The sequence below is a fragment of the Gobius niger genome (genome assembly GCF_951799975.1).
Source record: "Gobius niger genome assembly, chromosome: 20".
Classification (NCBI taxonomy): Eukaryota; Metazoa; Chordata; class Actinopteri; order Gobiiformes; family Gobiidae; genus Gobius; species Gobius niger.
The window spans coordinates 21,374,017-21,391,051 of NC_136871.1; the positions used below are offsets into that span (position 1 = coordinate 21,374,017).

General features: G+C 42.8%; 2 protein-coding genes across 2 annotated transcripts; one reads left to right on the forward strand and one right to left on the reverse strand.

Moving 5' to 3' along the window:
* Positions 1 to 4,123: 4,123 nt before the first annotated feature.
* Positions 4,124 to 6,528, forward strand: LOC306979854 (amphoterin-induced protein 1-like). The gene is made up of 2 exons (XM_079578991.1): positions 4,124 to 4,302; positions 4,787 to 6,528. Exon 2 carries the CDS (start codon positions 4,838 to 4,840, stop codon positions 6,359 to 6,361), a length of 1,524 nt encoding a protein of 507 aa, XP_079435117.1. The 5' UTR covers positions 4,124 to 4,302; positions 4,787 to 4,837; the 3' UTR covers positions 6,362 to 6,528.
* A 4,224-nt stretch (positions 6,529 to 10,752) lies between these two features.
* LOC306980142 (RNA-binding protein 15-like) lies at positions 10,753 to 15,406 on the reverse strand. Its single transcript, XM_079579385.1, has one exon. The coding sequence runs from the start codon at positions 15,275 to 15,277 to the stop codon at positions 12,818 to 12,820; it is 2,460 nt and encodes an 819-aa protein (XP_079435511.1). The 5' UTR covers positions 15,278 to 15,406; the 3' UTR covers positions 10,753 to 12,817.
* Positions 15,407 to 17,035: the final 1,629 nt, after the last annotated feature.

Below are 17,035 nucleotides of genomic sequence, written 5' to 3' on the forward strand. Positions count from 1 at the left end.
CTCTTATTGGCCCTAGTTAATAATTGTCCATCTATTTGTTATCAGTATGTCTTATTGAGGTGTTCCAGATTTTAAGGATTTATGGATTTGTTTTGGATAGGGCAGAGTGCAATTTAATTAAATGTCAGCCTGCCCAAATTATATTAAACTTAATAACATAAACATAACATAACATCAATTTCACTCTTATATTACTGTTGTTGTAAATATGCATGTGATGTATGTTGGGGCTTTTATAATACGGTAAGAAATCAAAAGGGAAAGCAAATGCTGTCTTTAATTTAAAGAAGACAGAATTTAAAGGGAACATAAATCTATCTTGAAAGACAACCTGTCAAGTGCGTGTGCAAGTATATGGGAAGGTCAGTGAGCAGGCATCAAGATACAGCAAGAAATAGTGCTATGGGAAACAATATACAAGCAGGGGCTAAAAACTAACTTCCTCAGGCCCTATGAGTGACCCCTGACTCCTTTTGCACTGACAGAAGTTGCCTTAAACACGTGTGCTCATACTTTACTCTACGAATGATTGTGGTAATCTTTCTGAGGCCCGATACAGATGCATGACTGTCGACGGTCAACGATTTCATGTGGACCCAGTACATACTAAACACAGCAGTAGTAGTACATTTTCAGGTATTGTATTCTCAATTACTGACTCATTTTCGATGCTTATTCAACACTAACACATATCAGAAATCAAAATCTCAGGTTAGCTGTGTGGGATCTGATGCGCTGCTTTAGTCTCATCTCTGTATGCACTCACTCATAGTTCCACCTGTGTGTCTCTAATTGTGTATATCAGGTGTTGATTCATGCCAAAAATAGCTCTGTTGGCTGTACCAATCACTGATATCGCAAATACAATGGTTTCTATGGCAACTGTGAAAATAGACACTACATTCGCACTCTGAAATAGCAAAAAGGGATGGTGGATTCTGCGCTAACCCCAGAGAGCCTCCCTGCCAATAATAACGAGTGTAAATTTGGATCGCTGCAAATATCAAGGTGGATTAAACATGCCTCAGCAGCCTACACAAGCCTCGATCCATGTTTAAAAAGCTCTATTGTACAAATGACATGTGCATTACCAGTACATTACACAAACACATGCATCAGATCTCTGTGCTAATGTATAAAATAAGTGCGTTTGAAATGCAGTGACGTACTGCGGATAAAGGGCAAAGAAGTGAATGAATGTTGCCTTGGAGACTCTGAGGAGAGGAAGGTTGATGCTGCTGTTAAACAGCAGCACATACAGCAAATCACTGCATGCATTATGAGGACATGTTGTGTACATGTGTCAAGGTCTTGTTAGCTAGATTGAATTGCAAAAAATGTTGTAATGAGGTACAAAGTCTATGTTGTCTGAGGTCAAGTAGGTCAAAAGTAAGATAAAACTGCATTAAGATTAATAATTTGATTATTTTTGTTTTGTTGACATGGCTCTATATTTAGCTAATTCTGTAAAGAATTATTAGTTATTATTGATTTATTTATTGTATCAGGGTTGCACTGGACTTTCTGATTTTGCCAGGCTACGACTTCCCGTTAGCATGTAGGGTGGGCTACAGTATGATGGAAAGATGTTGGTGGTGCACTTAATTGTAGATACTGTATGCCTTTGACGGTAGAATTGCATTTAAGAGTAATAACTGACAACACGCACGGCAATCACTAGTTTGTGAAAAATTAAAAGATGCTTTTTGGACTAATCATCGGACATACGGCCATAATTGTGACTAATAAGAATCTGAGTCATTGACATGTTTTATCACATTTCTGTTGAGATGCTGTGATATGGCTGTCACATGACAGTGGGTCACAACATATGGTTGCAGGCTGTAAGCTTTTGTAAACATTACTTCAACTGCAGAGTTAAAACAAACAGTGAGGTGTAGCCAGATGGTGGCAGTGCAGGCACTGTGTTCAAAGCGTAACAGACAGCTGCTGTTTTGATAGTCTACTCTTCTTACAATACCTTAAGGTACTTTGCCTCTGATAGGGGAATGGTCTTTTGAAACTCCATGCTTTGTATTCTGTGACTCAATATAAGACAAAGAGAAACATGACAGGGCAGCATTTTCTTTTTTAATTGGTGAGTTACAGTACTTTAAACACATCATGCCCGTCAGAGAGCAACTAATGCTTCTATGAATGTTTTGTATACCTTTATTGTATGTATTTTAACATACTTTAAGAAAATTTGTTTGTCCTTATACTTTACCAAATGAAGGGGCTGGAGAGCTACTGGTAGCTCCTACTGGTTGAAGATTGTTGATCTAACTATTATTTACATATATAAAAATTACCTAAGCAACACCATGTCCAGACTTTCGTGTGCTACAGATGAAATTTGAAACAGTCATTAATATTACATGAGCCGCCCTCACATTTCATAACAGCCAGTTGCCCCGCATGTCACCACGACCTGTCAGCAACAATGTAGCTCATCATCACAAGCACTTACTAATGCTCAAACAAAACACTCAATAACCATCATTTGCTTATATTCAACAGCTGACAGGACAGTGTCTGTAGAGGCAGATCTCATTTAGCTGATGGGACATCCCGGGTCAGCAGTGCATCTCATTTATAATGCAAAAGAGAGCTGTAAATCTCCTGAGACAGGGGCCTGTCCATGCGCAGCCCAAATACACACACGGCCTGACACCTGACACTGTGGTTGTTCTGTACACGACATGTAAACAGGCGGCGGTGACACAATGAGGCATGTCTGAATCCAATAGCACGCTGTATAAAGCAGCAAATACTACATGCAGTCAGCCTCAGATGCCCAGGAAAAAGGGAAAACATTTATTTTGTTCAGACTATATTTTGTTCAGACTATATAAGGGCTTTTGAATATCCATTGTTAAATGTGTGAATCTGTGAAAATAAGGCCTAAGGATAATTTTTCATTTCATTTTTCAAAATTCTTTTTTATAGCCTATAGCAAGCACACACTGTTTACTTCTAATTCACATGGTGGTTGCTGTTGTTGTTTTTGTTATGTGAATGGTATGTAACTTCTATGTAACCTTTCTTTACTGAATCCTTCGTCCCTTTATCAGGCTTTAATTACAACCACATGTTGGCCTTTCTAACCTCCTCTCTCGTCGACGCTTCCGCACGGTTTTCACTTTCCTGCTTTTGTGCCTTAATCAAGTTTGGTGGTGCCGAGATTAAGGACTAGTAGGCGACTAGTTGCTCAGACAGAATCCACGTTTACAGCAACAACTGCCTATATCCGCCCCTCACAATTGGAAGAGACCTGATGCACTGTATGAGGTACAGCTACTTGTAAATCTTTAGTAACCTTGACACTTGGCTGTAGATCTACCTGCCATTTAAACTTCATCTCATGATTCACTAGGTCATTTTGATTTGTTTGTGTCCTTGAAGTGGCCATTTGACCTAATCATTATAAATCTGATTTACTTCACATCATATCGGCAGATTTTTAATCCTGCTTTAATCTTGCTCTGTCACGTTAAGATGTCGGTTATTTACATTTACCTGGTCTGAGTCTGTTTTTGTATTGCTATAAGACTGTGTGTAAGTTGTGATTAAGAGCTACTGTAACTACCCCACATTGTTTATGTTTGGGAGTGGGACAGGATTTTTAGTCTGGGCACTGTATCCATCTCGTTTCATTTCTGGACAGCTTTTAACCTTCTTTAGTTGGTCAAGATGTGTCCTTATTTTTGTTTGTTCTTCTTGGAAATCAACATGTTATGAACCAACAAGTCTTCTTTACTCAGCTTTCATCTCTGCGCTCTTCTTATTGATCGCTTTCAACCAACAGCCTCTGGACTTAATGCACATCACGTCTTGATGTGTTTAGCTCGTCCTTCACCGCAGCGGCATCATGATGCCCATCTATCACTGTGGAGCTAATGGGAAACTGCTTTGGCACTAGGTAATATGAGTGTCAAACCAGGCCATTCATATGTGTTTTATTCATTTATGAAAGGTGTGGTAAAAGGACGCTGAAAGGCAGCTTGCTTCTGTTGTGATATGAGGTGCACGTGTGAGCTGGTACTGGGACATGCTCCATGTGTGCGGAGAGAGCGCAGGAGAGAGCGCAGGAGAGAGAGGGTGCCGCTGCTCAGATCAGCTGTCAGAGGCGCGCGTTTCCTGAGCAGGGCAAACCGCAGCCTGTCTCTTCCGGTCACTTACAGTAGGCGTAGGAGCGGACAGTAGAAGTGCCTCTCGCCTCGATGGGAGACCCGGGAGACCACATTGGTTGTTTGCCGCTCTTCACGTGAGGAATCGGGTGGTCCCGCGCTGCCACTAAAGGTAAACCGCAGACAAGTGGTGAGCAATGGGACAGATGGATCTACGTAACTTTCAGGCTTGGGTGAATATTAAGCTAGCCCATTTTTTTCAACATTTTTTTTAAAGGGATGAGTGTTGTTTTTTTTTGCATGGTGTTTCTTACGGCGGCTGCAAGCCCTCGGGAATGAGTCACTTGCGCATCGCATTTGTGCCATGTCCATGGCTGAAGTGATAACAAGGCCTTATTTGCATTCGCTAATTGATTCTGGATTTCGGGAAGCCTATCCTATTACAATATAAAATCATATATACAGTGGGGGAAAAAAGTATTTGGTCAGTTTCACATAGACATTGTATTGGATTTTGGCCAAATACTTTTTTCCCCCACTGTAAATGCACTTTTTCATGATATTCTAATTATATGACGAGCACCTATATCATTTCAAGAGTAATTTTGTTCTTTGTTACGAGATATGTGAATTTGGTGTTCTGTGTCACCTTACAGCTCCATGCCTCTGCAGCCCTTCATGGAGGACTAACTTAAACTCCAGTGAAGATGGGGAAGTCCTGCTGTATTGACCATGATGCCTCTATAGTGCTTCTCAGGAAGAATTACTTTGTTATTTTGGTCTCTCTGATAATACTGCTCCCTTCAGTCGATACTCAGTACTTTGCAACTCCTTTGGACTGCAGAAAGACATGTGTTTGTGCCAGTAACATCATCAGCTGCCCCAAAATGAACTTGACCCATATCCCCACGGAGCTCCCCACATTTACTGCTGTTTTGGACCTCAGCTTTAACTCCATTAGTCGCCTGAAGGCAGACTGGACACCTGACAGATTGGGGCGTCTGCACACGCTGCAGCTAAGCCACAATGGGCTAAACTTCCTTTCTACAGAGGCCTTTGTGTATGTGACTCGGCTGCGCCTCCTGGACCTGTCCTCCAACAGCCTAAAGCAGCTAGATGAATATATCTTTCAGCCTCTGGAGCATCTTGAGGTGCTGCTCCTTTACAATAACAGAATTGCTCAGATTGACCGTTCTGCCTTTGCCGGCCTCATGAGTCTGCAGAAACTATACATGAGCAACAACCAGGTGTCCCGCTTCCCTCTGGAGCTGGTCAAAGAGCGCAGCCGACTAGAGACACTCAAACTGCTGGACTTGTCTGGGAACAAGATCAAAACTCTGCCTCTGAATGAGCTGCAGGAGCTGCCTGCCTGGATCAAAAATGGCCTCTACTTCCACAGCAATCCTGTGCCCTGCAGCTGTGAGCTGTATGACCTGGTGGCCCGCTGGTTCAACATGGAGTTCAGCTCAGCAACTGACTACAAGACAGAGCACATCTGCGTTCTCCCCGGCTCAGCCAAAGATAAGATGGCCATCATGGATTTGAACAAGATCTACCTGAACTGCAGTGAGGTGTCAGTGATGAAAAGAGACTCCTTCCTGGAGCAGTTTCTGGTTCTAGATTGTGACACTCGACAGAAGAATGTGATCAAGAGCTGGGCACTTCCCGGGAATATCCCGTTGCCCCCAGCTCATGAAACAGCTATAGTGCTTCATGATGGGAGCCTGCAGATTGGCCCACTGACAGCAGACGACTCTGGTATTTACACCTGCTACGCCACTGGAGATGCCTTCAATGAGACCCTATATGTGACTGTAGCAGTGTACAACGGCACTTTGAGCGGAGGACTGGAAAACCTGAAGACTGCATACACCACTCTGGTGGGCTGCCTGATCACTGTGGTCATGGTGCTCATTTACCTGTACCTCACACCATGCCGCTGCCCCTGCTGTCCGGGACAGGACCTGGAGAAAACTGACCCCGGAGATAGCCTGCACTCGTCCACTGTTAGCATCGCCAACAGGGCTCAGGTCGATACAGGACAGGCACTGGGGGGCCACGCCTTTGCTTACAGACACGTGGGCTTCATGGAAGAGCAGATGAAGCAGAACGGGAGGCTGAACCCGATCGGAGAGGAGGACGAGGAGTGGCAGGGTGAGGCCACGGAGAGGTGCAAGTCTGAGATAGGCTCCGACAGCCCTGGTCACCTGTACTCACCCATGGTTGTGTAGTCTGGACTTCACTCGTGCCCTTTCAAATGAATACCCTTAAATACCGTTGTATGTTTAGAAAACGCCTCAGTAAGTCTAAACGAAATTTGTTGTTACACATATCAAATTTGAATATGAATCCCAAGAACAAATGTAAGAAGTAGACACTTATTTAGCATTTCTCATTGTGCATGTTGACATTTGAGATGGATTGTTAGGATCGGCTTTGAAATCTTTTTAAACACTGTGAACGCTGACAATTACGTACTTAAAAGTAAACCTACGCAGGTGCCTGATGTTTTAATGCAGAGCTGCCACAACTCAGTCGCGACTTTATACTGTGTTTCACATTCCTGTCAGCTTAAGTTGCACCACATGGGTCAGGAATCCCTCTTATGCGGTGAATATTACATGTACATATTTACTGATTTGAGATTTTTACTTCAAGAACAAAAATAATTCTTCCATTTAATTAGGAAATATTTGTAGCTATGCCTTTTTTATTTGATAAAAGCAGCAATAGGGTAGTGTGAAAATGAGCAATAGAATGTGTGACGCCTAAACAACACGCAAAATGTTGGACTATACTTTCAACAGCAGCAAAATTGTGCCCTCCTGAAACTTTATTTGTTTATCTGCTTTTCGTAGGCTGTAAGCAGATTGTCTTTCTTATGCAATCCTCTCCATTTGTCAAGGGTTGGGAATGGCACAAAAAATACTTTGCTATTGCCTCCTGTTGACATCATGGGATACCACTGCATGCTTTCAACATCATCCAGTCCTTAAAGTTATTACCATGCGAGTTTGAAAACCGTGATGACTGATTGCTATAGTGCATTAGATTGGTGAGCATAATACCAACTGATACTAAAAGCCTTTCTACAGAAATTTCCATGGCGCCATGTTGGAGAGCTCATTTCAGCCTAAGAGCAGGGCCCCGGGGACATTGTTGACAGTACCATGAAGGACTCTGGGTATTAGAGCTCCAGCTCGTACCATTCACCCAGTCTATAAACGCAGTCAGAAATAGCCTCATTGAAAAGAGACGACAGTCGGGCAGAATCACTTTTACTTTGAGAACCTTTTATCACTGTGTCTTTATGGTGCTTCCTAAATAGATTTATAACATATTTAATGTTGAAAGCCACACATTTATCAAATTGCTCAGATCTTTTATGCACATATACAGCAGATACGACTGATATCAGCACTATGGCCACTGAATGGTGGGAGTTGGAGGGTCAAGCAGCTGGTGAACGTTTTGTCCTTGAGTTTGATGGGCCAAATTGTATTGGATTACGGAGTCGGCCAGACCACAGTTAAGTGGTCCAAAGAAGGAACAGTGGTTAAACAGCGACATCGATCACAAACATTAATGGCATGAAGGACAAAGTTAGCGCTACATAAGTTAATATGGGGTTAAAGTTGCGTTCACTTGACATAACTTTATGAAGAGCATATCATTTCATGGTTGATGAGTGTTATCTACATGAGACCATACCTGGGCGGGGGATGATTGGCTTTGCCTTTTGACTCAGTTCCTTCTTCCATTATTTGTTATAGACCTAATGCCTCACAAATATGGATCAGTTTCAGCAATTGTGAATTTCCTTCAAAAGTCAATCTTAATGAATCAATAGGCTCTTTGGAGTGTTATGCCCTGTGAACGCTATGTACAACACCGTTACAGCTTATTAATGGATGATCCCTGAGAAGTGCCGTGTTGTTTTTGAGGGGGTCCACAGAGAACACTATGCAGTTTTTGACATGCGGAATACTTATGGTCTTGGCTTATCACTGTATCCGTATGACACTGAATGTTATTTATTACCAAAGAATAACCTGGCACTATTATGTTAATTATATGTATTATGTGTTTTGTGTTTGTAACTACTACACACTGTGGGTAATGTAGAAGATGTGTGCAATCACAAATTTAGCCTGTATTGAAAATGTAATCCTGAATGTTGCTGTATAATCCCTGTTGTAAATATACTAAAATATGGTATGGACCTCGTCTGCTTTGCTGTCCTTTGGTGGTGCTTCACCCTGCACAGTGCATCCCTGGCTTATGTTTCAGTTACACTAATGGCATTGTGCTGTTCACTTGAGGGTGAAACGCTAGAGTCCACAGGTCACTGGAGTGGAAAGAGTTGGGATGGGGAATCCGATTATCAAGTGTGTACCCGCTTCACCTGCTTGTTGGGCCGAACAAACATGAGCATCCTGCATTTGGGACAGGAAGCGTGCTGGGTTGCCTTACAGATGTAGAACTGACCAGATTTACAAGCCATAATATCAAGATAAGAAATAAGATAGGACATTATTTATCTCACACTGGAGAAACTCACTTGTTACATCAGCTCTGAAGAACTGTCAGGGGGTGCAAATAGAGAGGGAAAATCCCTCTCTATTTGCACCCCCTGCCATCAGGTTAACTAGAAGAATCGTATGTATGATTAATATATTCGAGCCGCTCCACAGCCTTATATATTTTTAAATATAAAAACTATATTTTCTATATAATAAAATAAAAATGTACAGAATGTACAATATAGAAAACAACAATGGCACTGCAGGTTTACAGTCATAGTGCAGATGGTTGATAAAATGACTCTACAGAGGTTATTGCAAGTGGTTTTCCATAGACGTTATTCCACATGAGTTACTTTACAGTAGTGTTGTACGGGATGATAGTTGGTTGAGCGAGTCATCGTAAGGTCGGGAGTCCGAATCCCAGCTCCTGATGATACACACTGTCGTTGTGTCCGTGGGCAAGACACTTCACCAGTGTCACCCAGTGTCTGCATACATTGGTGAATGAATGTGTGTGTGTATGGGTGACTGCTGTAAAGCGCTTTGGGCCTGATGAAGGTAAAAAAGCGCTACATAAGTTGAGACCATTTACCTGCGGTAGCGCTTCTCACGCTCTGGGTTTCTCAGTCTGCCACTGAAGGAGCTGCTCAGCTCCTCTACAGTCCCATGCAGTGGGAGGGAGGTGTTGTCAATGATGGGCGCGAGTGTGGCTAAGACCCTCCTGTTATTCACTTCCTCCACAGAGTCCAGCTTATTCAGTCTGTTCTTGTCCCGCTCTGTGCTGCCCGGGGCCCAGCACACGGCAGCGTAGTGGAGAGCAGAGGCTACCAGAGTAATATAAAGTTTTGAGCAGAGGCCTGCTCACTCCGAAGGACCTCAGTCTCCTCAGAAGGTGGAGGCGACTTTGGCCCTTCTTGTACAGGGCGTTGTGGGACAAGTCAAGGGGGGTCAACACCCAGGTACTTGAAACTGTCCAACTCAATGTCCTCCCCCTAGATGTTCACCGGTGTTGGAACATCTCTATAATACAACAAAATGTCAACATACACACTAATGTCTACACCACAAAGGTAGATTTAAGTAATAGTTATATTGGACTAAACCAGCCGCCATCAGGAACATCGGCTCCACTTTGAGAGTGAGTCATATTGATGTAAAATTGTTTATAAACAGCTTCAAAATATCCAACAAGTTAAAAAGAAGGTAGGATGATGCTGTTGTTTTAAACAGATGTCTGTTTCTATGTAGCATTTTTATTATAATATATATTTATATATATATATATATATATATATATATTTTTTTGTTATGTGCTGTACCATTAAAAGTAGTCAGCAGACAATTATTTCTACTATCATCAACAATAACTATTATTATTATTATTATTATTATTATTTGGGTTTATTATTAACATTTCTAGACGGAAGTGTGTTTATTTGCAACGGGCTTAAGCTGAGTCATGCTCAGGCCACTGACACATCGACCAATCTACGCCATCTAGTGGAACATTTTATCCATATCTTGGCGTACTCTATTGTACTTCTACTCTACTTGCTCGGACCTTTCCGGTTGAAAACAGTACTTAGAAACATAAATTCTTATTTCTAAAAATCTAAAATAAAAACCTTTTTCAGCTAGCCTGTAAAAAGAAGAGAGGAAGTGCTTGCTGACTGTTTTCAACGTTAAAATGGGTGAATAAGGACTGAGGCAGAATTCAGTACAATGTTCACTTCAACAATCCACAGTACAGACAATATACAAGGTTTGTGTCAGTTGTTTATTTAATCAAAATAGATTCATAATGAAGATAAAATATGCTCAAAAGGGAAAAAGGTTGTACTCACCAGTGCGCTGCGTGGTCAGCTGTGGGAAACCTGCAACTAGTTGCAACAACAAATAATATAACAATATCATCATGGTATAACAATACTGTACATTTTACAAAGATATTCAAACCGTATCAGTGAAAATTTGCGCAAAATTGATTGAATATTGAGTAACTGTTAATAACACCCACAAAGTTAACAGGACATAGGTAAGTAAATCACCTTGCTGGCTTCAATTGGATTCTGCAACTTCTAAACCCAGATTAGACAAATTATTTGAAACAAACTGCTTTAACCTAAAATTTGACAATCATTGAAGTGACTACTTTTAATTCCAATTGATTTGAAGAACATTCCGGTTACAAAAATAGTCAACTCATAAAATGTAGTACTGGCCAAATTTCATTACTGCAGTAACAACTTTTTAATCTCAGTTCTCTATCAAGTTGCTCGGAATAAACAATCAATCCATTTCGATTTGTTTGTGTTGCTGATTCCATGTCAGTGTTTTATAGCGAGTGAAGTGAAGTAACATCTAGAGCCCAGGCCCCCATTCAGGATGTAAAATAACCACTGAACCTTGTGTTGGCTTACTGATACATACCAGTGCAGTGCTTCAAGTATTGTACTTTACCACAGGCTCCAGCTGATTGGGCAGAATGGTCCAGTTCAAGAGCCATGTCCTGAAAACATCTTGTAACAGTTTTTGCTTCACTTTTTTTTCTGCACAGGGCATTTGAACAGTATCTTAATAACTGTATATCTACGGTCACCTGAAAAAGTTCTAGTTTTTTTCCTTTGTTGTTCCAATTTATGGCAAAGAACGCCGTCTGGAGATCAGGATGTGCTTCAAACAAGGGATGTATCTCAAGTCTGCCTAGCTCCTTTCAAAAGCAACTACACAAATGTTAGCAATGCTCCGCGGGTGAACTGTGTGGCAGCGCTCCAAAGGGTGAAAGCAGGACCTGGCTTGTGAATAAAGAAACCAGGACGATGAACGCTGAAGTTTCTTATCCGCAGTTCCAGACACATCTGTGCAGTTAGCATATATTTAAAAGTATTCTAGAGTTAGGCCGTTTTCAATAGTACTGGCCTAATGAACAGCTCAAGACAGAGGTGACTGAACAAACTGCAGCTGTCTCCACTTCCCTCTCGCTCTCCTTCAGGTGTAAAGGCTCTTCTAGAGTTTGACAGAACTCCAGAAACAAAAGGTCACAAATCGTCTTCCAAGGCACTTGTTTCCCACGAAAGAGCAAATTTATTGAGACAAAATCAAGTGCATGATGCGCTTCTGTTTTTCTCTGACAGTTACGAACACTTGCTGAGCAAAGATGTTCTCCATTATTCTCTCCTGAGCATATCCTGAGTTTACAGCAATAATCATTCTCATTTAGACACAGAATTTAAAAAAAAATAATCCAAGAGTCCATTCGTGAACAATAAATTGCTGGGCATGGGACGTTTCACAAATGTCCATAGTTCTTGTCATCAATTTGACTGATTGTAAGAAATATATATTCATATGGTTTTATAGTAAATTACAATTTAAACAATACATGCTATGTTGGGGCAGCTATTACATAAAAAAAAACATATCTAATGTTGCTAGATCAATCTGTAAAATAAAAAAGTCATCCCTCTTTTTAGCATATGCTATGGTTTAAAAAAAGACTGATTAGGCATTTGACAGGGATAAAATATTGAAAAACACTAATTTATGTAGCAAGAGCATAAATGGGTCAGCGGTTTTACATTGTTTTGGCTTAATGCAGTTCAGCACATACAAATGAAGTATTAACAAAATAAAATCATTTACAAAACAATTTGATGAAAATACATATTTTAGAGTTATGTGTTGAACTGCATTCAGTGTAGGCACTTACTTAAGGAATTCTTCTACAGTAGTCAGCACCAAGTAAATACTTTCTACTTGAACATGTTTTGAAGTTGGACCAAAAAGGCAGTGTCAAAAAACACGTGCTTGCATCACATTTCTCTTACAAAAGTTGTTTCAAATATAAAACATTTTCTACTGATGAGACTTGCTGTCTGTTTTTCTACAGCTTGGTGTTGCTGAAACTGACATCATGTGTGCAGAATAAACCACACTGCTTGTTTTAAATGAAAATAAAAGGCAATCAATGAATTTAGACACACGTGGCATTGAATTGCTTTGAATTTAGCAAGTACCATTGAAGTCATGTACATGTACTGATTACAAAGAGCATGTGTACGTATAACTGATCAATGACATGATCAAATCTGAACCAAAATCAGCCCTATGCTACAGTGCAGTTTAAGACCCGTGAAAGATCCTCAGAGCAGTGTAAAATACTCAGGACGCTCCTTTGATGATGACCATGATCATACAGTCCTCCTCTGATTTGGCAAAGGCTTTGGCCGCAGCATCGATAAACTGCTGCGAAAACTCACAGGGAGGGAAAGCATGGAGCACTCCAGCGTTGTCCTTGTCTCGGGCGCCCCCCACAGGGAGGCTGATGATGCCGGCTGCTTCCTTCTGCTTCAGATAAGACACCAGGTTTTTCAGGGGCCTCTCTGTCGAGCTGCTGTCTGCCGCATCCTCCGTTTTCTCTGGGACGGCCAGGAGGATGGCGTATCCACCGGAGCCTGCTGCTTTGATGCGACGAGAAACCTCATCCAGTTTGGGCTGGTCCAGACGCAGGCGCTGTGAGATCTTCAGCTGAGACACCGGCCCCCCAGTGGAGCCCTCCACGAGCAGGCCGCTGGCCACCTCCAGGTCTCCTTCCAACAAGTGCAGTGCAGTGGGGAAACTGCTGTTTTTCAGCAGCAGGGCGCCCTGCCACACCTGGCACAACCTCTGGCCCGCCTGTTTGGATGTCTGGCCAGTCTTTGAAGAGGAGTTTGAGGAGGGAGGGTGATCTGCACGCTCGTCCCGTTTGCTGGGGCTTTTCCCTGAGTCACTGGCTCTGCGATTGTGTTCTTTGTCAGAGCCGGGGCGGGTTGGGGTGGAAGTCCTTCTTCTCTTGACAAAGTCATGACAGTTTCTGTCTTTAACAGGGGAGGCTCGACCAGACCGTGGCAGGCGGTCAGAGTCACGGCCATCAGGGCTGCGCTCAAGGGAGTTACCATGGCGACGTGGAACAAAGTCACTGTGGTCAGGAGAACGGTCGTGCCGCCAACCATCCTCTAAATGTCTCTTTTTGCGATTCAGGTCACGACTTTGTAACTCCCGCTCGTGCTCTATGGTCCAAAAGTCTCTGGAATGCCGGTCTAGGCGGTCAGGATGGTCAAAAGGGGGTCCCCTCATGCGCTCATGGATGTTGAGGCCAGACCACTCAGGAGGGTATGGGTCTCTGTCCCTGAAGCGGACTGGAAGAGGAGGAGACCTGTCTCTAAGTCTCACAGGGTCAGGAAGTCTGTGGGCAAAAGGTTCAGGAACCAGGTGGTCATAGTGGGACGTGGGCAATGGCAGCTGTATGTACGGCTGCTGCTGCTGCTGCTGATAGCGCTGCTCGGTTTCTGCAAAGTCCACTCTGAGTCTGCGGTCGGGACCTCCCAGAGGAAAACCACGCATGTGAGTCCAAGCAGCCTGTGCTGCATCCAGGCTCTCATATTGTATGTAGGCCCACGCCTCCCCTTTTCTGTAGTCTATAGTCCTGATAGTTCCAAAACGGTCAAACTCTTTGGCCAGAGCAGCAACGTGGACCCACGGGCCCAGCCCCCCAACCCATAGTCTGGTGGTAGGTGTGGGTTTGCCATAACCAATCTTTATGGGACTGTGACCCACTATCTTCCCAGACATGGCAAGTTTGGCTCGATGGGCCATGTCCAGATTTTCAAACTTAATAAATCCATAGGTGTTGCTCTGGCCTCGCACTCCTCGCTTTATGTCCACCTCAGTGATGACTCCAAACCGGTCAAAGGCTCTGCGCAGGTCGCTTTCTGCTAAAGTCCCGTCCAGGTTTCCCAGAAACAGAGTCCGGTTTGGCCTTTGCCCGTCTTCAGAGCTCAGAAGATCATCATCACGGAAGCACTCGGGGATGAAAGGCGGCCTGCCGCGGCTGTCATAGAAGTCAGCGTCTCTCTCCAGCTCCCTGAGGTGCGGAGGAGCAGGCGGGGGCAGGCGGCCCAGAGCGAGCTGTTGCAGGCGGTAGTCTCTGTAGCCTACAGGGGGCGAGAGCGCTCTTTGAGAGTGCGGAGGCCTTTGGTTTTGGAGAAACCCGTCTTTGGAAACAGGAGAGCGGCTCCTCCTGCGATTTATATAAACTGTCTCAATTTTTAAAGGGCGATCATACAGCACAAGCCGTCCACGAGCGTGCTTCGCAGCGCGCGCGTCATCAGGTCTCCGGAAGTTGACAAACGCCACTCTTTCGTCGTTATCTCGGCTAATTTTAACGCTGACGTCTCCAAACTTCTTAAACTCATGAAACAGCCCGTCCTCTATCTCTTCATCATTGAGCTGATTTCCCAGTTCACTTATCTTTAAAGTCTTGTACTCACATTCTGGGTTTGGCAAAGGCCGTGGAGCGGCTCGAGAGGCTTCAGGAGAAATGTCAGCGCCACCCTGCGGTTTCCCTCCATAATCGTATCCGCCACTAGTCCTTCCTGAAGCACTGTGTTCTACATCCCTCATGTCTCTTTTATCTGCGTGTAAACTCCGCCGTGAAGAACCGCCGCTTTGAACAGAGGTGTTGCTGCCAGTTGCCGAGAGGGATCCAGTTTTCTTGCCGCTGGAGTGGCTTCCTCCTCGGTCTCTTCCCTCATCCGGAACCCGTGTACGCTTTTTAAGAGGTGATCTTTCCTTCCCTTTCATTTCCAAAGGCCAACGTATTTCGGAAACAAATATGTAAAGCGTCAGTTAGACTTCAGTGACCCAAAAAAACTTGATTATTTGTAGCTTCTCAACTCTCAGATGGGCGACACGTTCGCCATCTTAGATGTACTGGCACAATTGTACCGGAAGTCCGGCCTCTTCAGCTGCAGCAGGACTATGATTGGTTCGTCAGCCCGTCACGTGATTTGAGCTGAGGGTGCGGCTCGTTTTGGGTTCAAAGTACAGCAGTAAACTTTGATAACCCTTTGGTATCAAACCATAAATTATATCATAAAGCTTTTAGGCTATATTGAATAATGTAAGTGTTATCCTTAGTATTTTCCAGTAGTATATTTGCCAAACACAATAACAAACATTATAACAGTATAATCATCCTCAGGCACCCATCATTCGCATAACCAAAAAAGCATAAAGTATTTTAAAAGTTAGCAAAGTTGGAAACCAAAAAAGGTTTCAGTATTTACAGTATATTACACCTCAAGAGGGCAGTGTGTGGGTGCTGTAAAGTGGCCCGGAGGCATCGCGATTAATTCTGAAGGTTTTGCCATGGTCCAGGGTCTTCCCAGTGTCCTGACCTAAACATCATTGAAGATCTGTGGATGGAGTGTGACAGACAGCCCAGACATCTCTTAGTTCTGGAAACATTTTGTAAGGAAGAAAGAGTTAACTTTTACAAAGTCAGAAGTTTATATACGCTAAGATTACTATACCTTTAAACAACTGCCCAGATCACAATGGCATGTCCTTGGAAGCACAAGTCTGGCTCATCCTTGGGTGCAATTTCAAGATGTCTGAAGGTGCCAGGTTCAGTGGTTAAAACAATTATACGCAAGTATAAAAAAGATGGAAATGTCCAGTGATTATACAGATCAGAAAGACGGCAGGTTCTGTGTCACTGAGATAAACGTGCTGTGTCTGAAATGTGAATATCAACCCAAGAACAAATCAAAAGACCTGGTGAAGATGCTGAACCTGGCAAGAGTTTGAAACAAGTACCGACATGGGAGAGGGTGCTCTGCCAGGAAGAAGCTCTTACTCCAAAAGATACAAAAAAACAGCCAGATTGTAGTTTGTAAATGCACACATGGATAAAAAAAAAAAAAGTGTTTTTGTTTTTTTGACAAATCCTGTGGCCTGATGGAAAAGAAAATTGAATTGTTTGGCCACAATAACCTTCGTCACATTTGGAGGATAAAGGGGGAATCTCGCAAGTCTGAGAACACTATCCCAACTGTGAAATACAGGCAGCATCATGCTGTGTGGTTGTTTTGCTGCGGGAGGGACTTGTGCACTTCACAAAATAGATGACATCATGAAGAAAGAACACTATGTGGAAATACTGGAGCCTTAAGTGGCTTAAGGATAACAAAGTAAATGTTTTGGAGTGGTAATCACAAAGTCCTGAGCTCAATCCAGTTGAAAATGTATGGGCAGAGGTGGCATGTGCATGCAAGGTGGCCTACAGATTTGGCTCAGTTACACCAGTTCTGTTTGGAGGAAAATTCCTGCCAACTATTGTGAGAAGCTTGTGGAAGGAAATCCAAAACATTTGACCCAAAATATACAGTTTAAATGCAATGCTACCAAATATTAATGAAATGTATGTTAACATTTGGTTTTGTAAAAAGTAATATAAAATCGTGTCATTCTTCTGGCTTTTAACAAATAGACTTTTTATTTTATTTTAATAGAAAAAAAGTAAAACTTAATTGTGGTTTCATGTTGTTTCAAATGCAT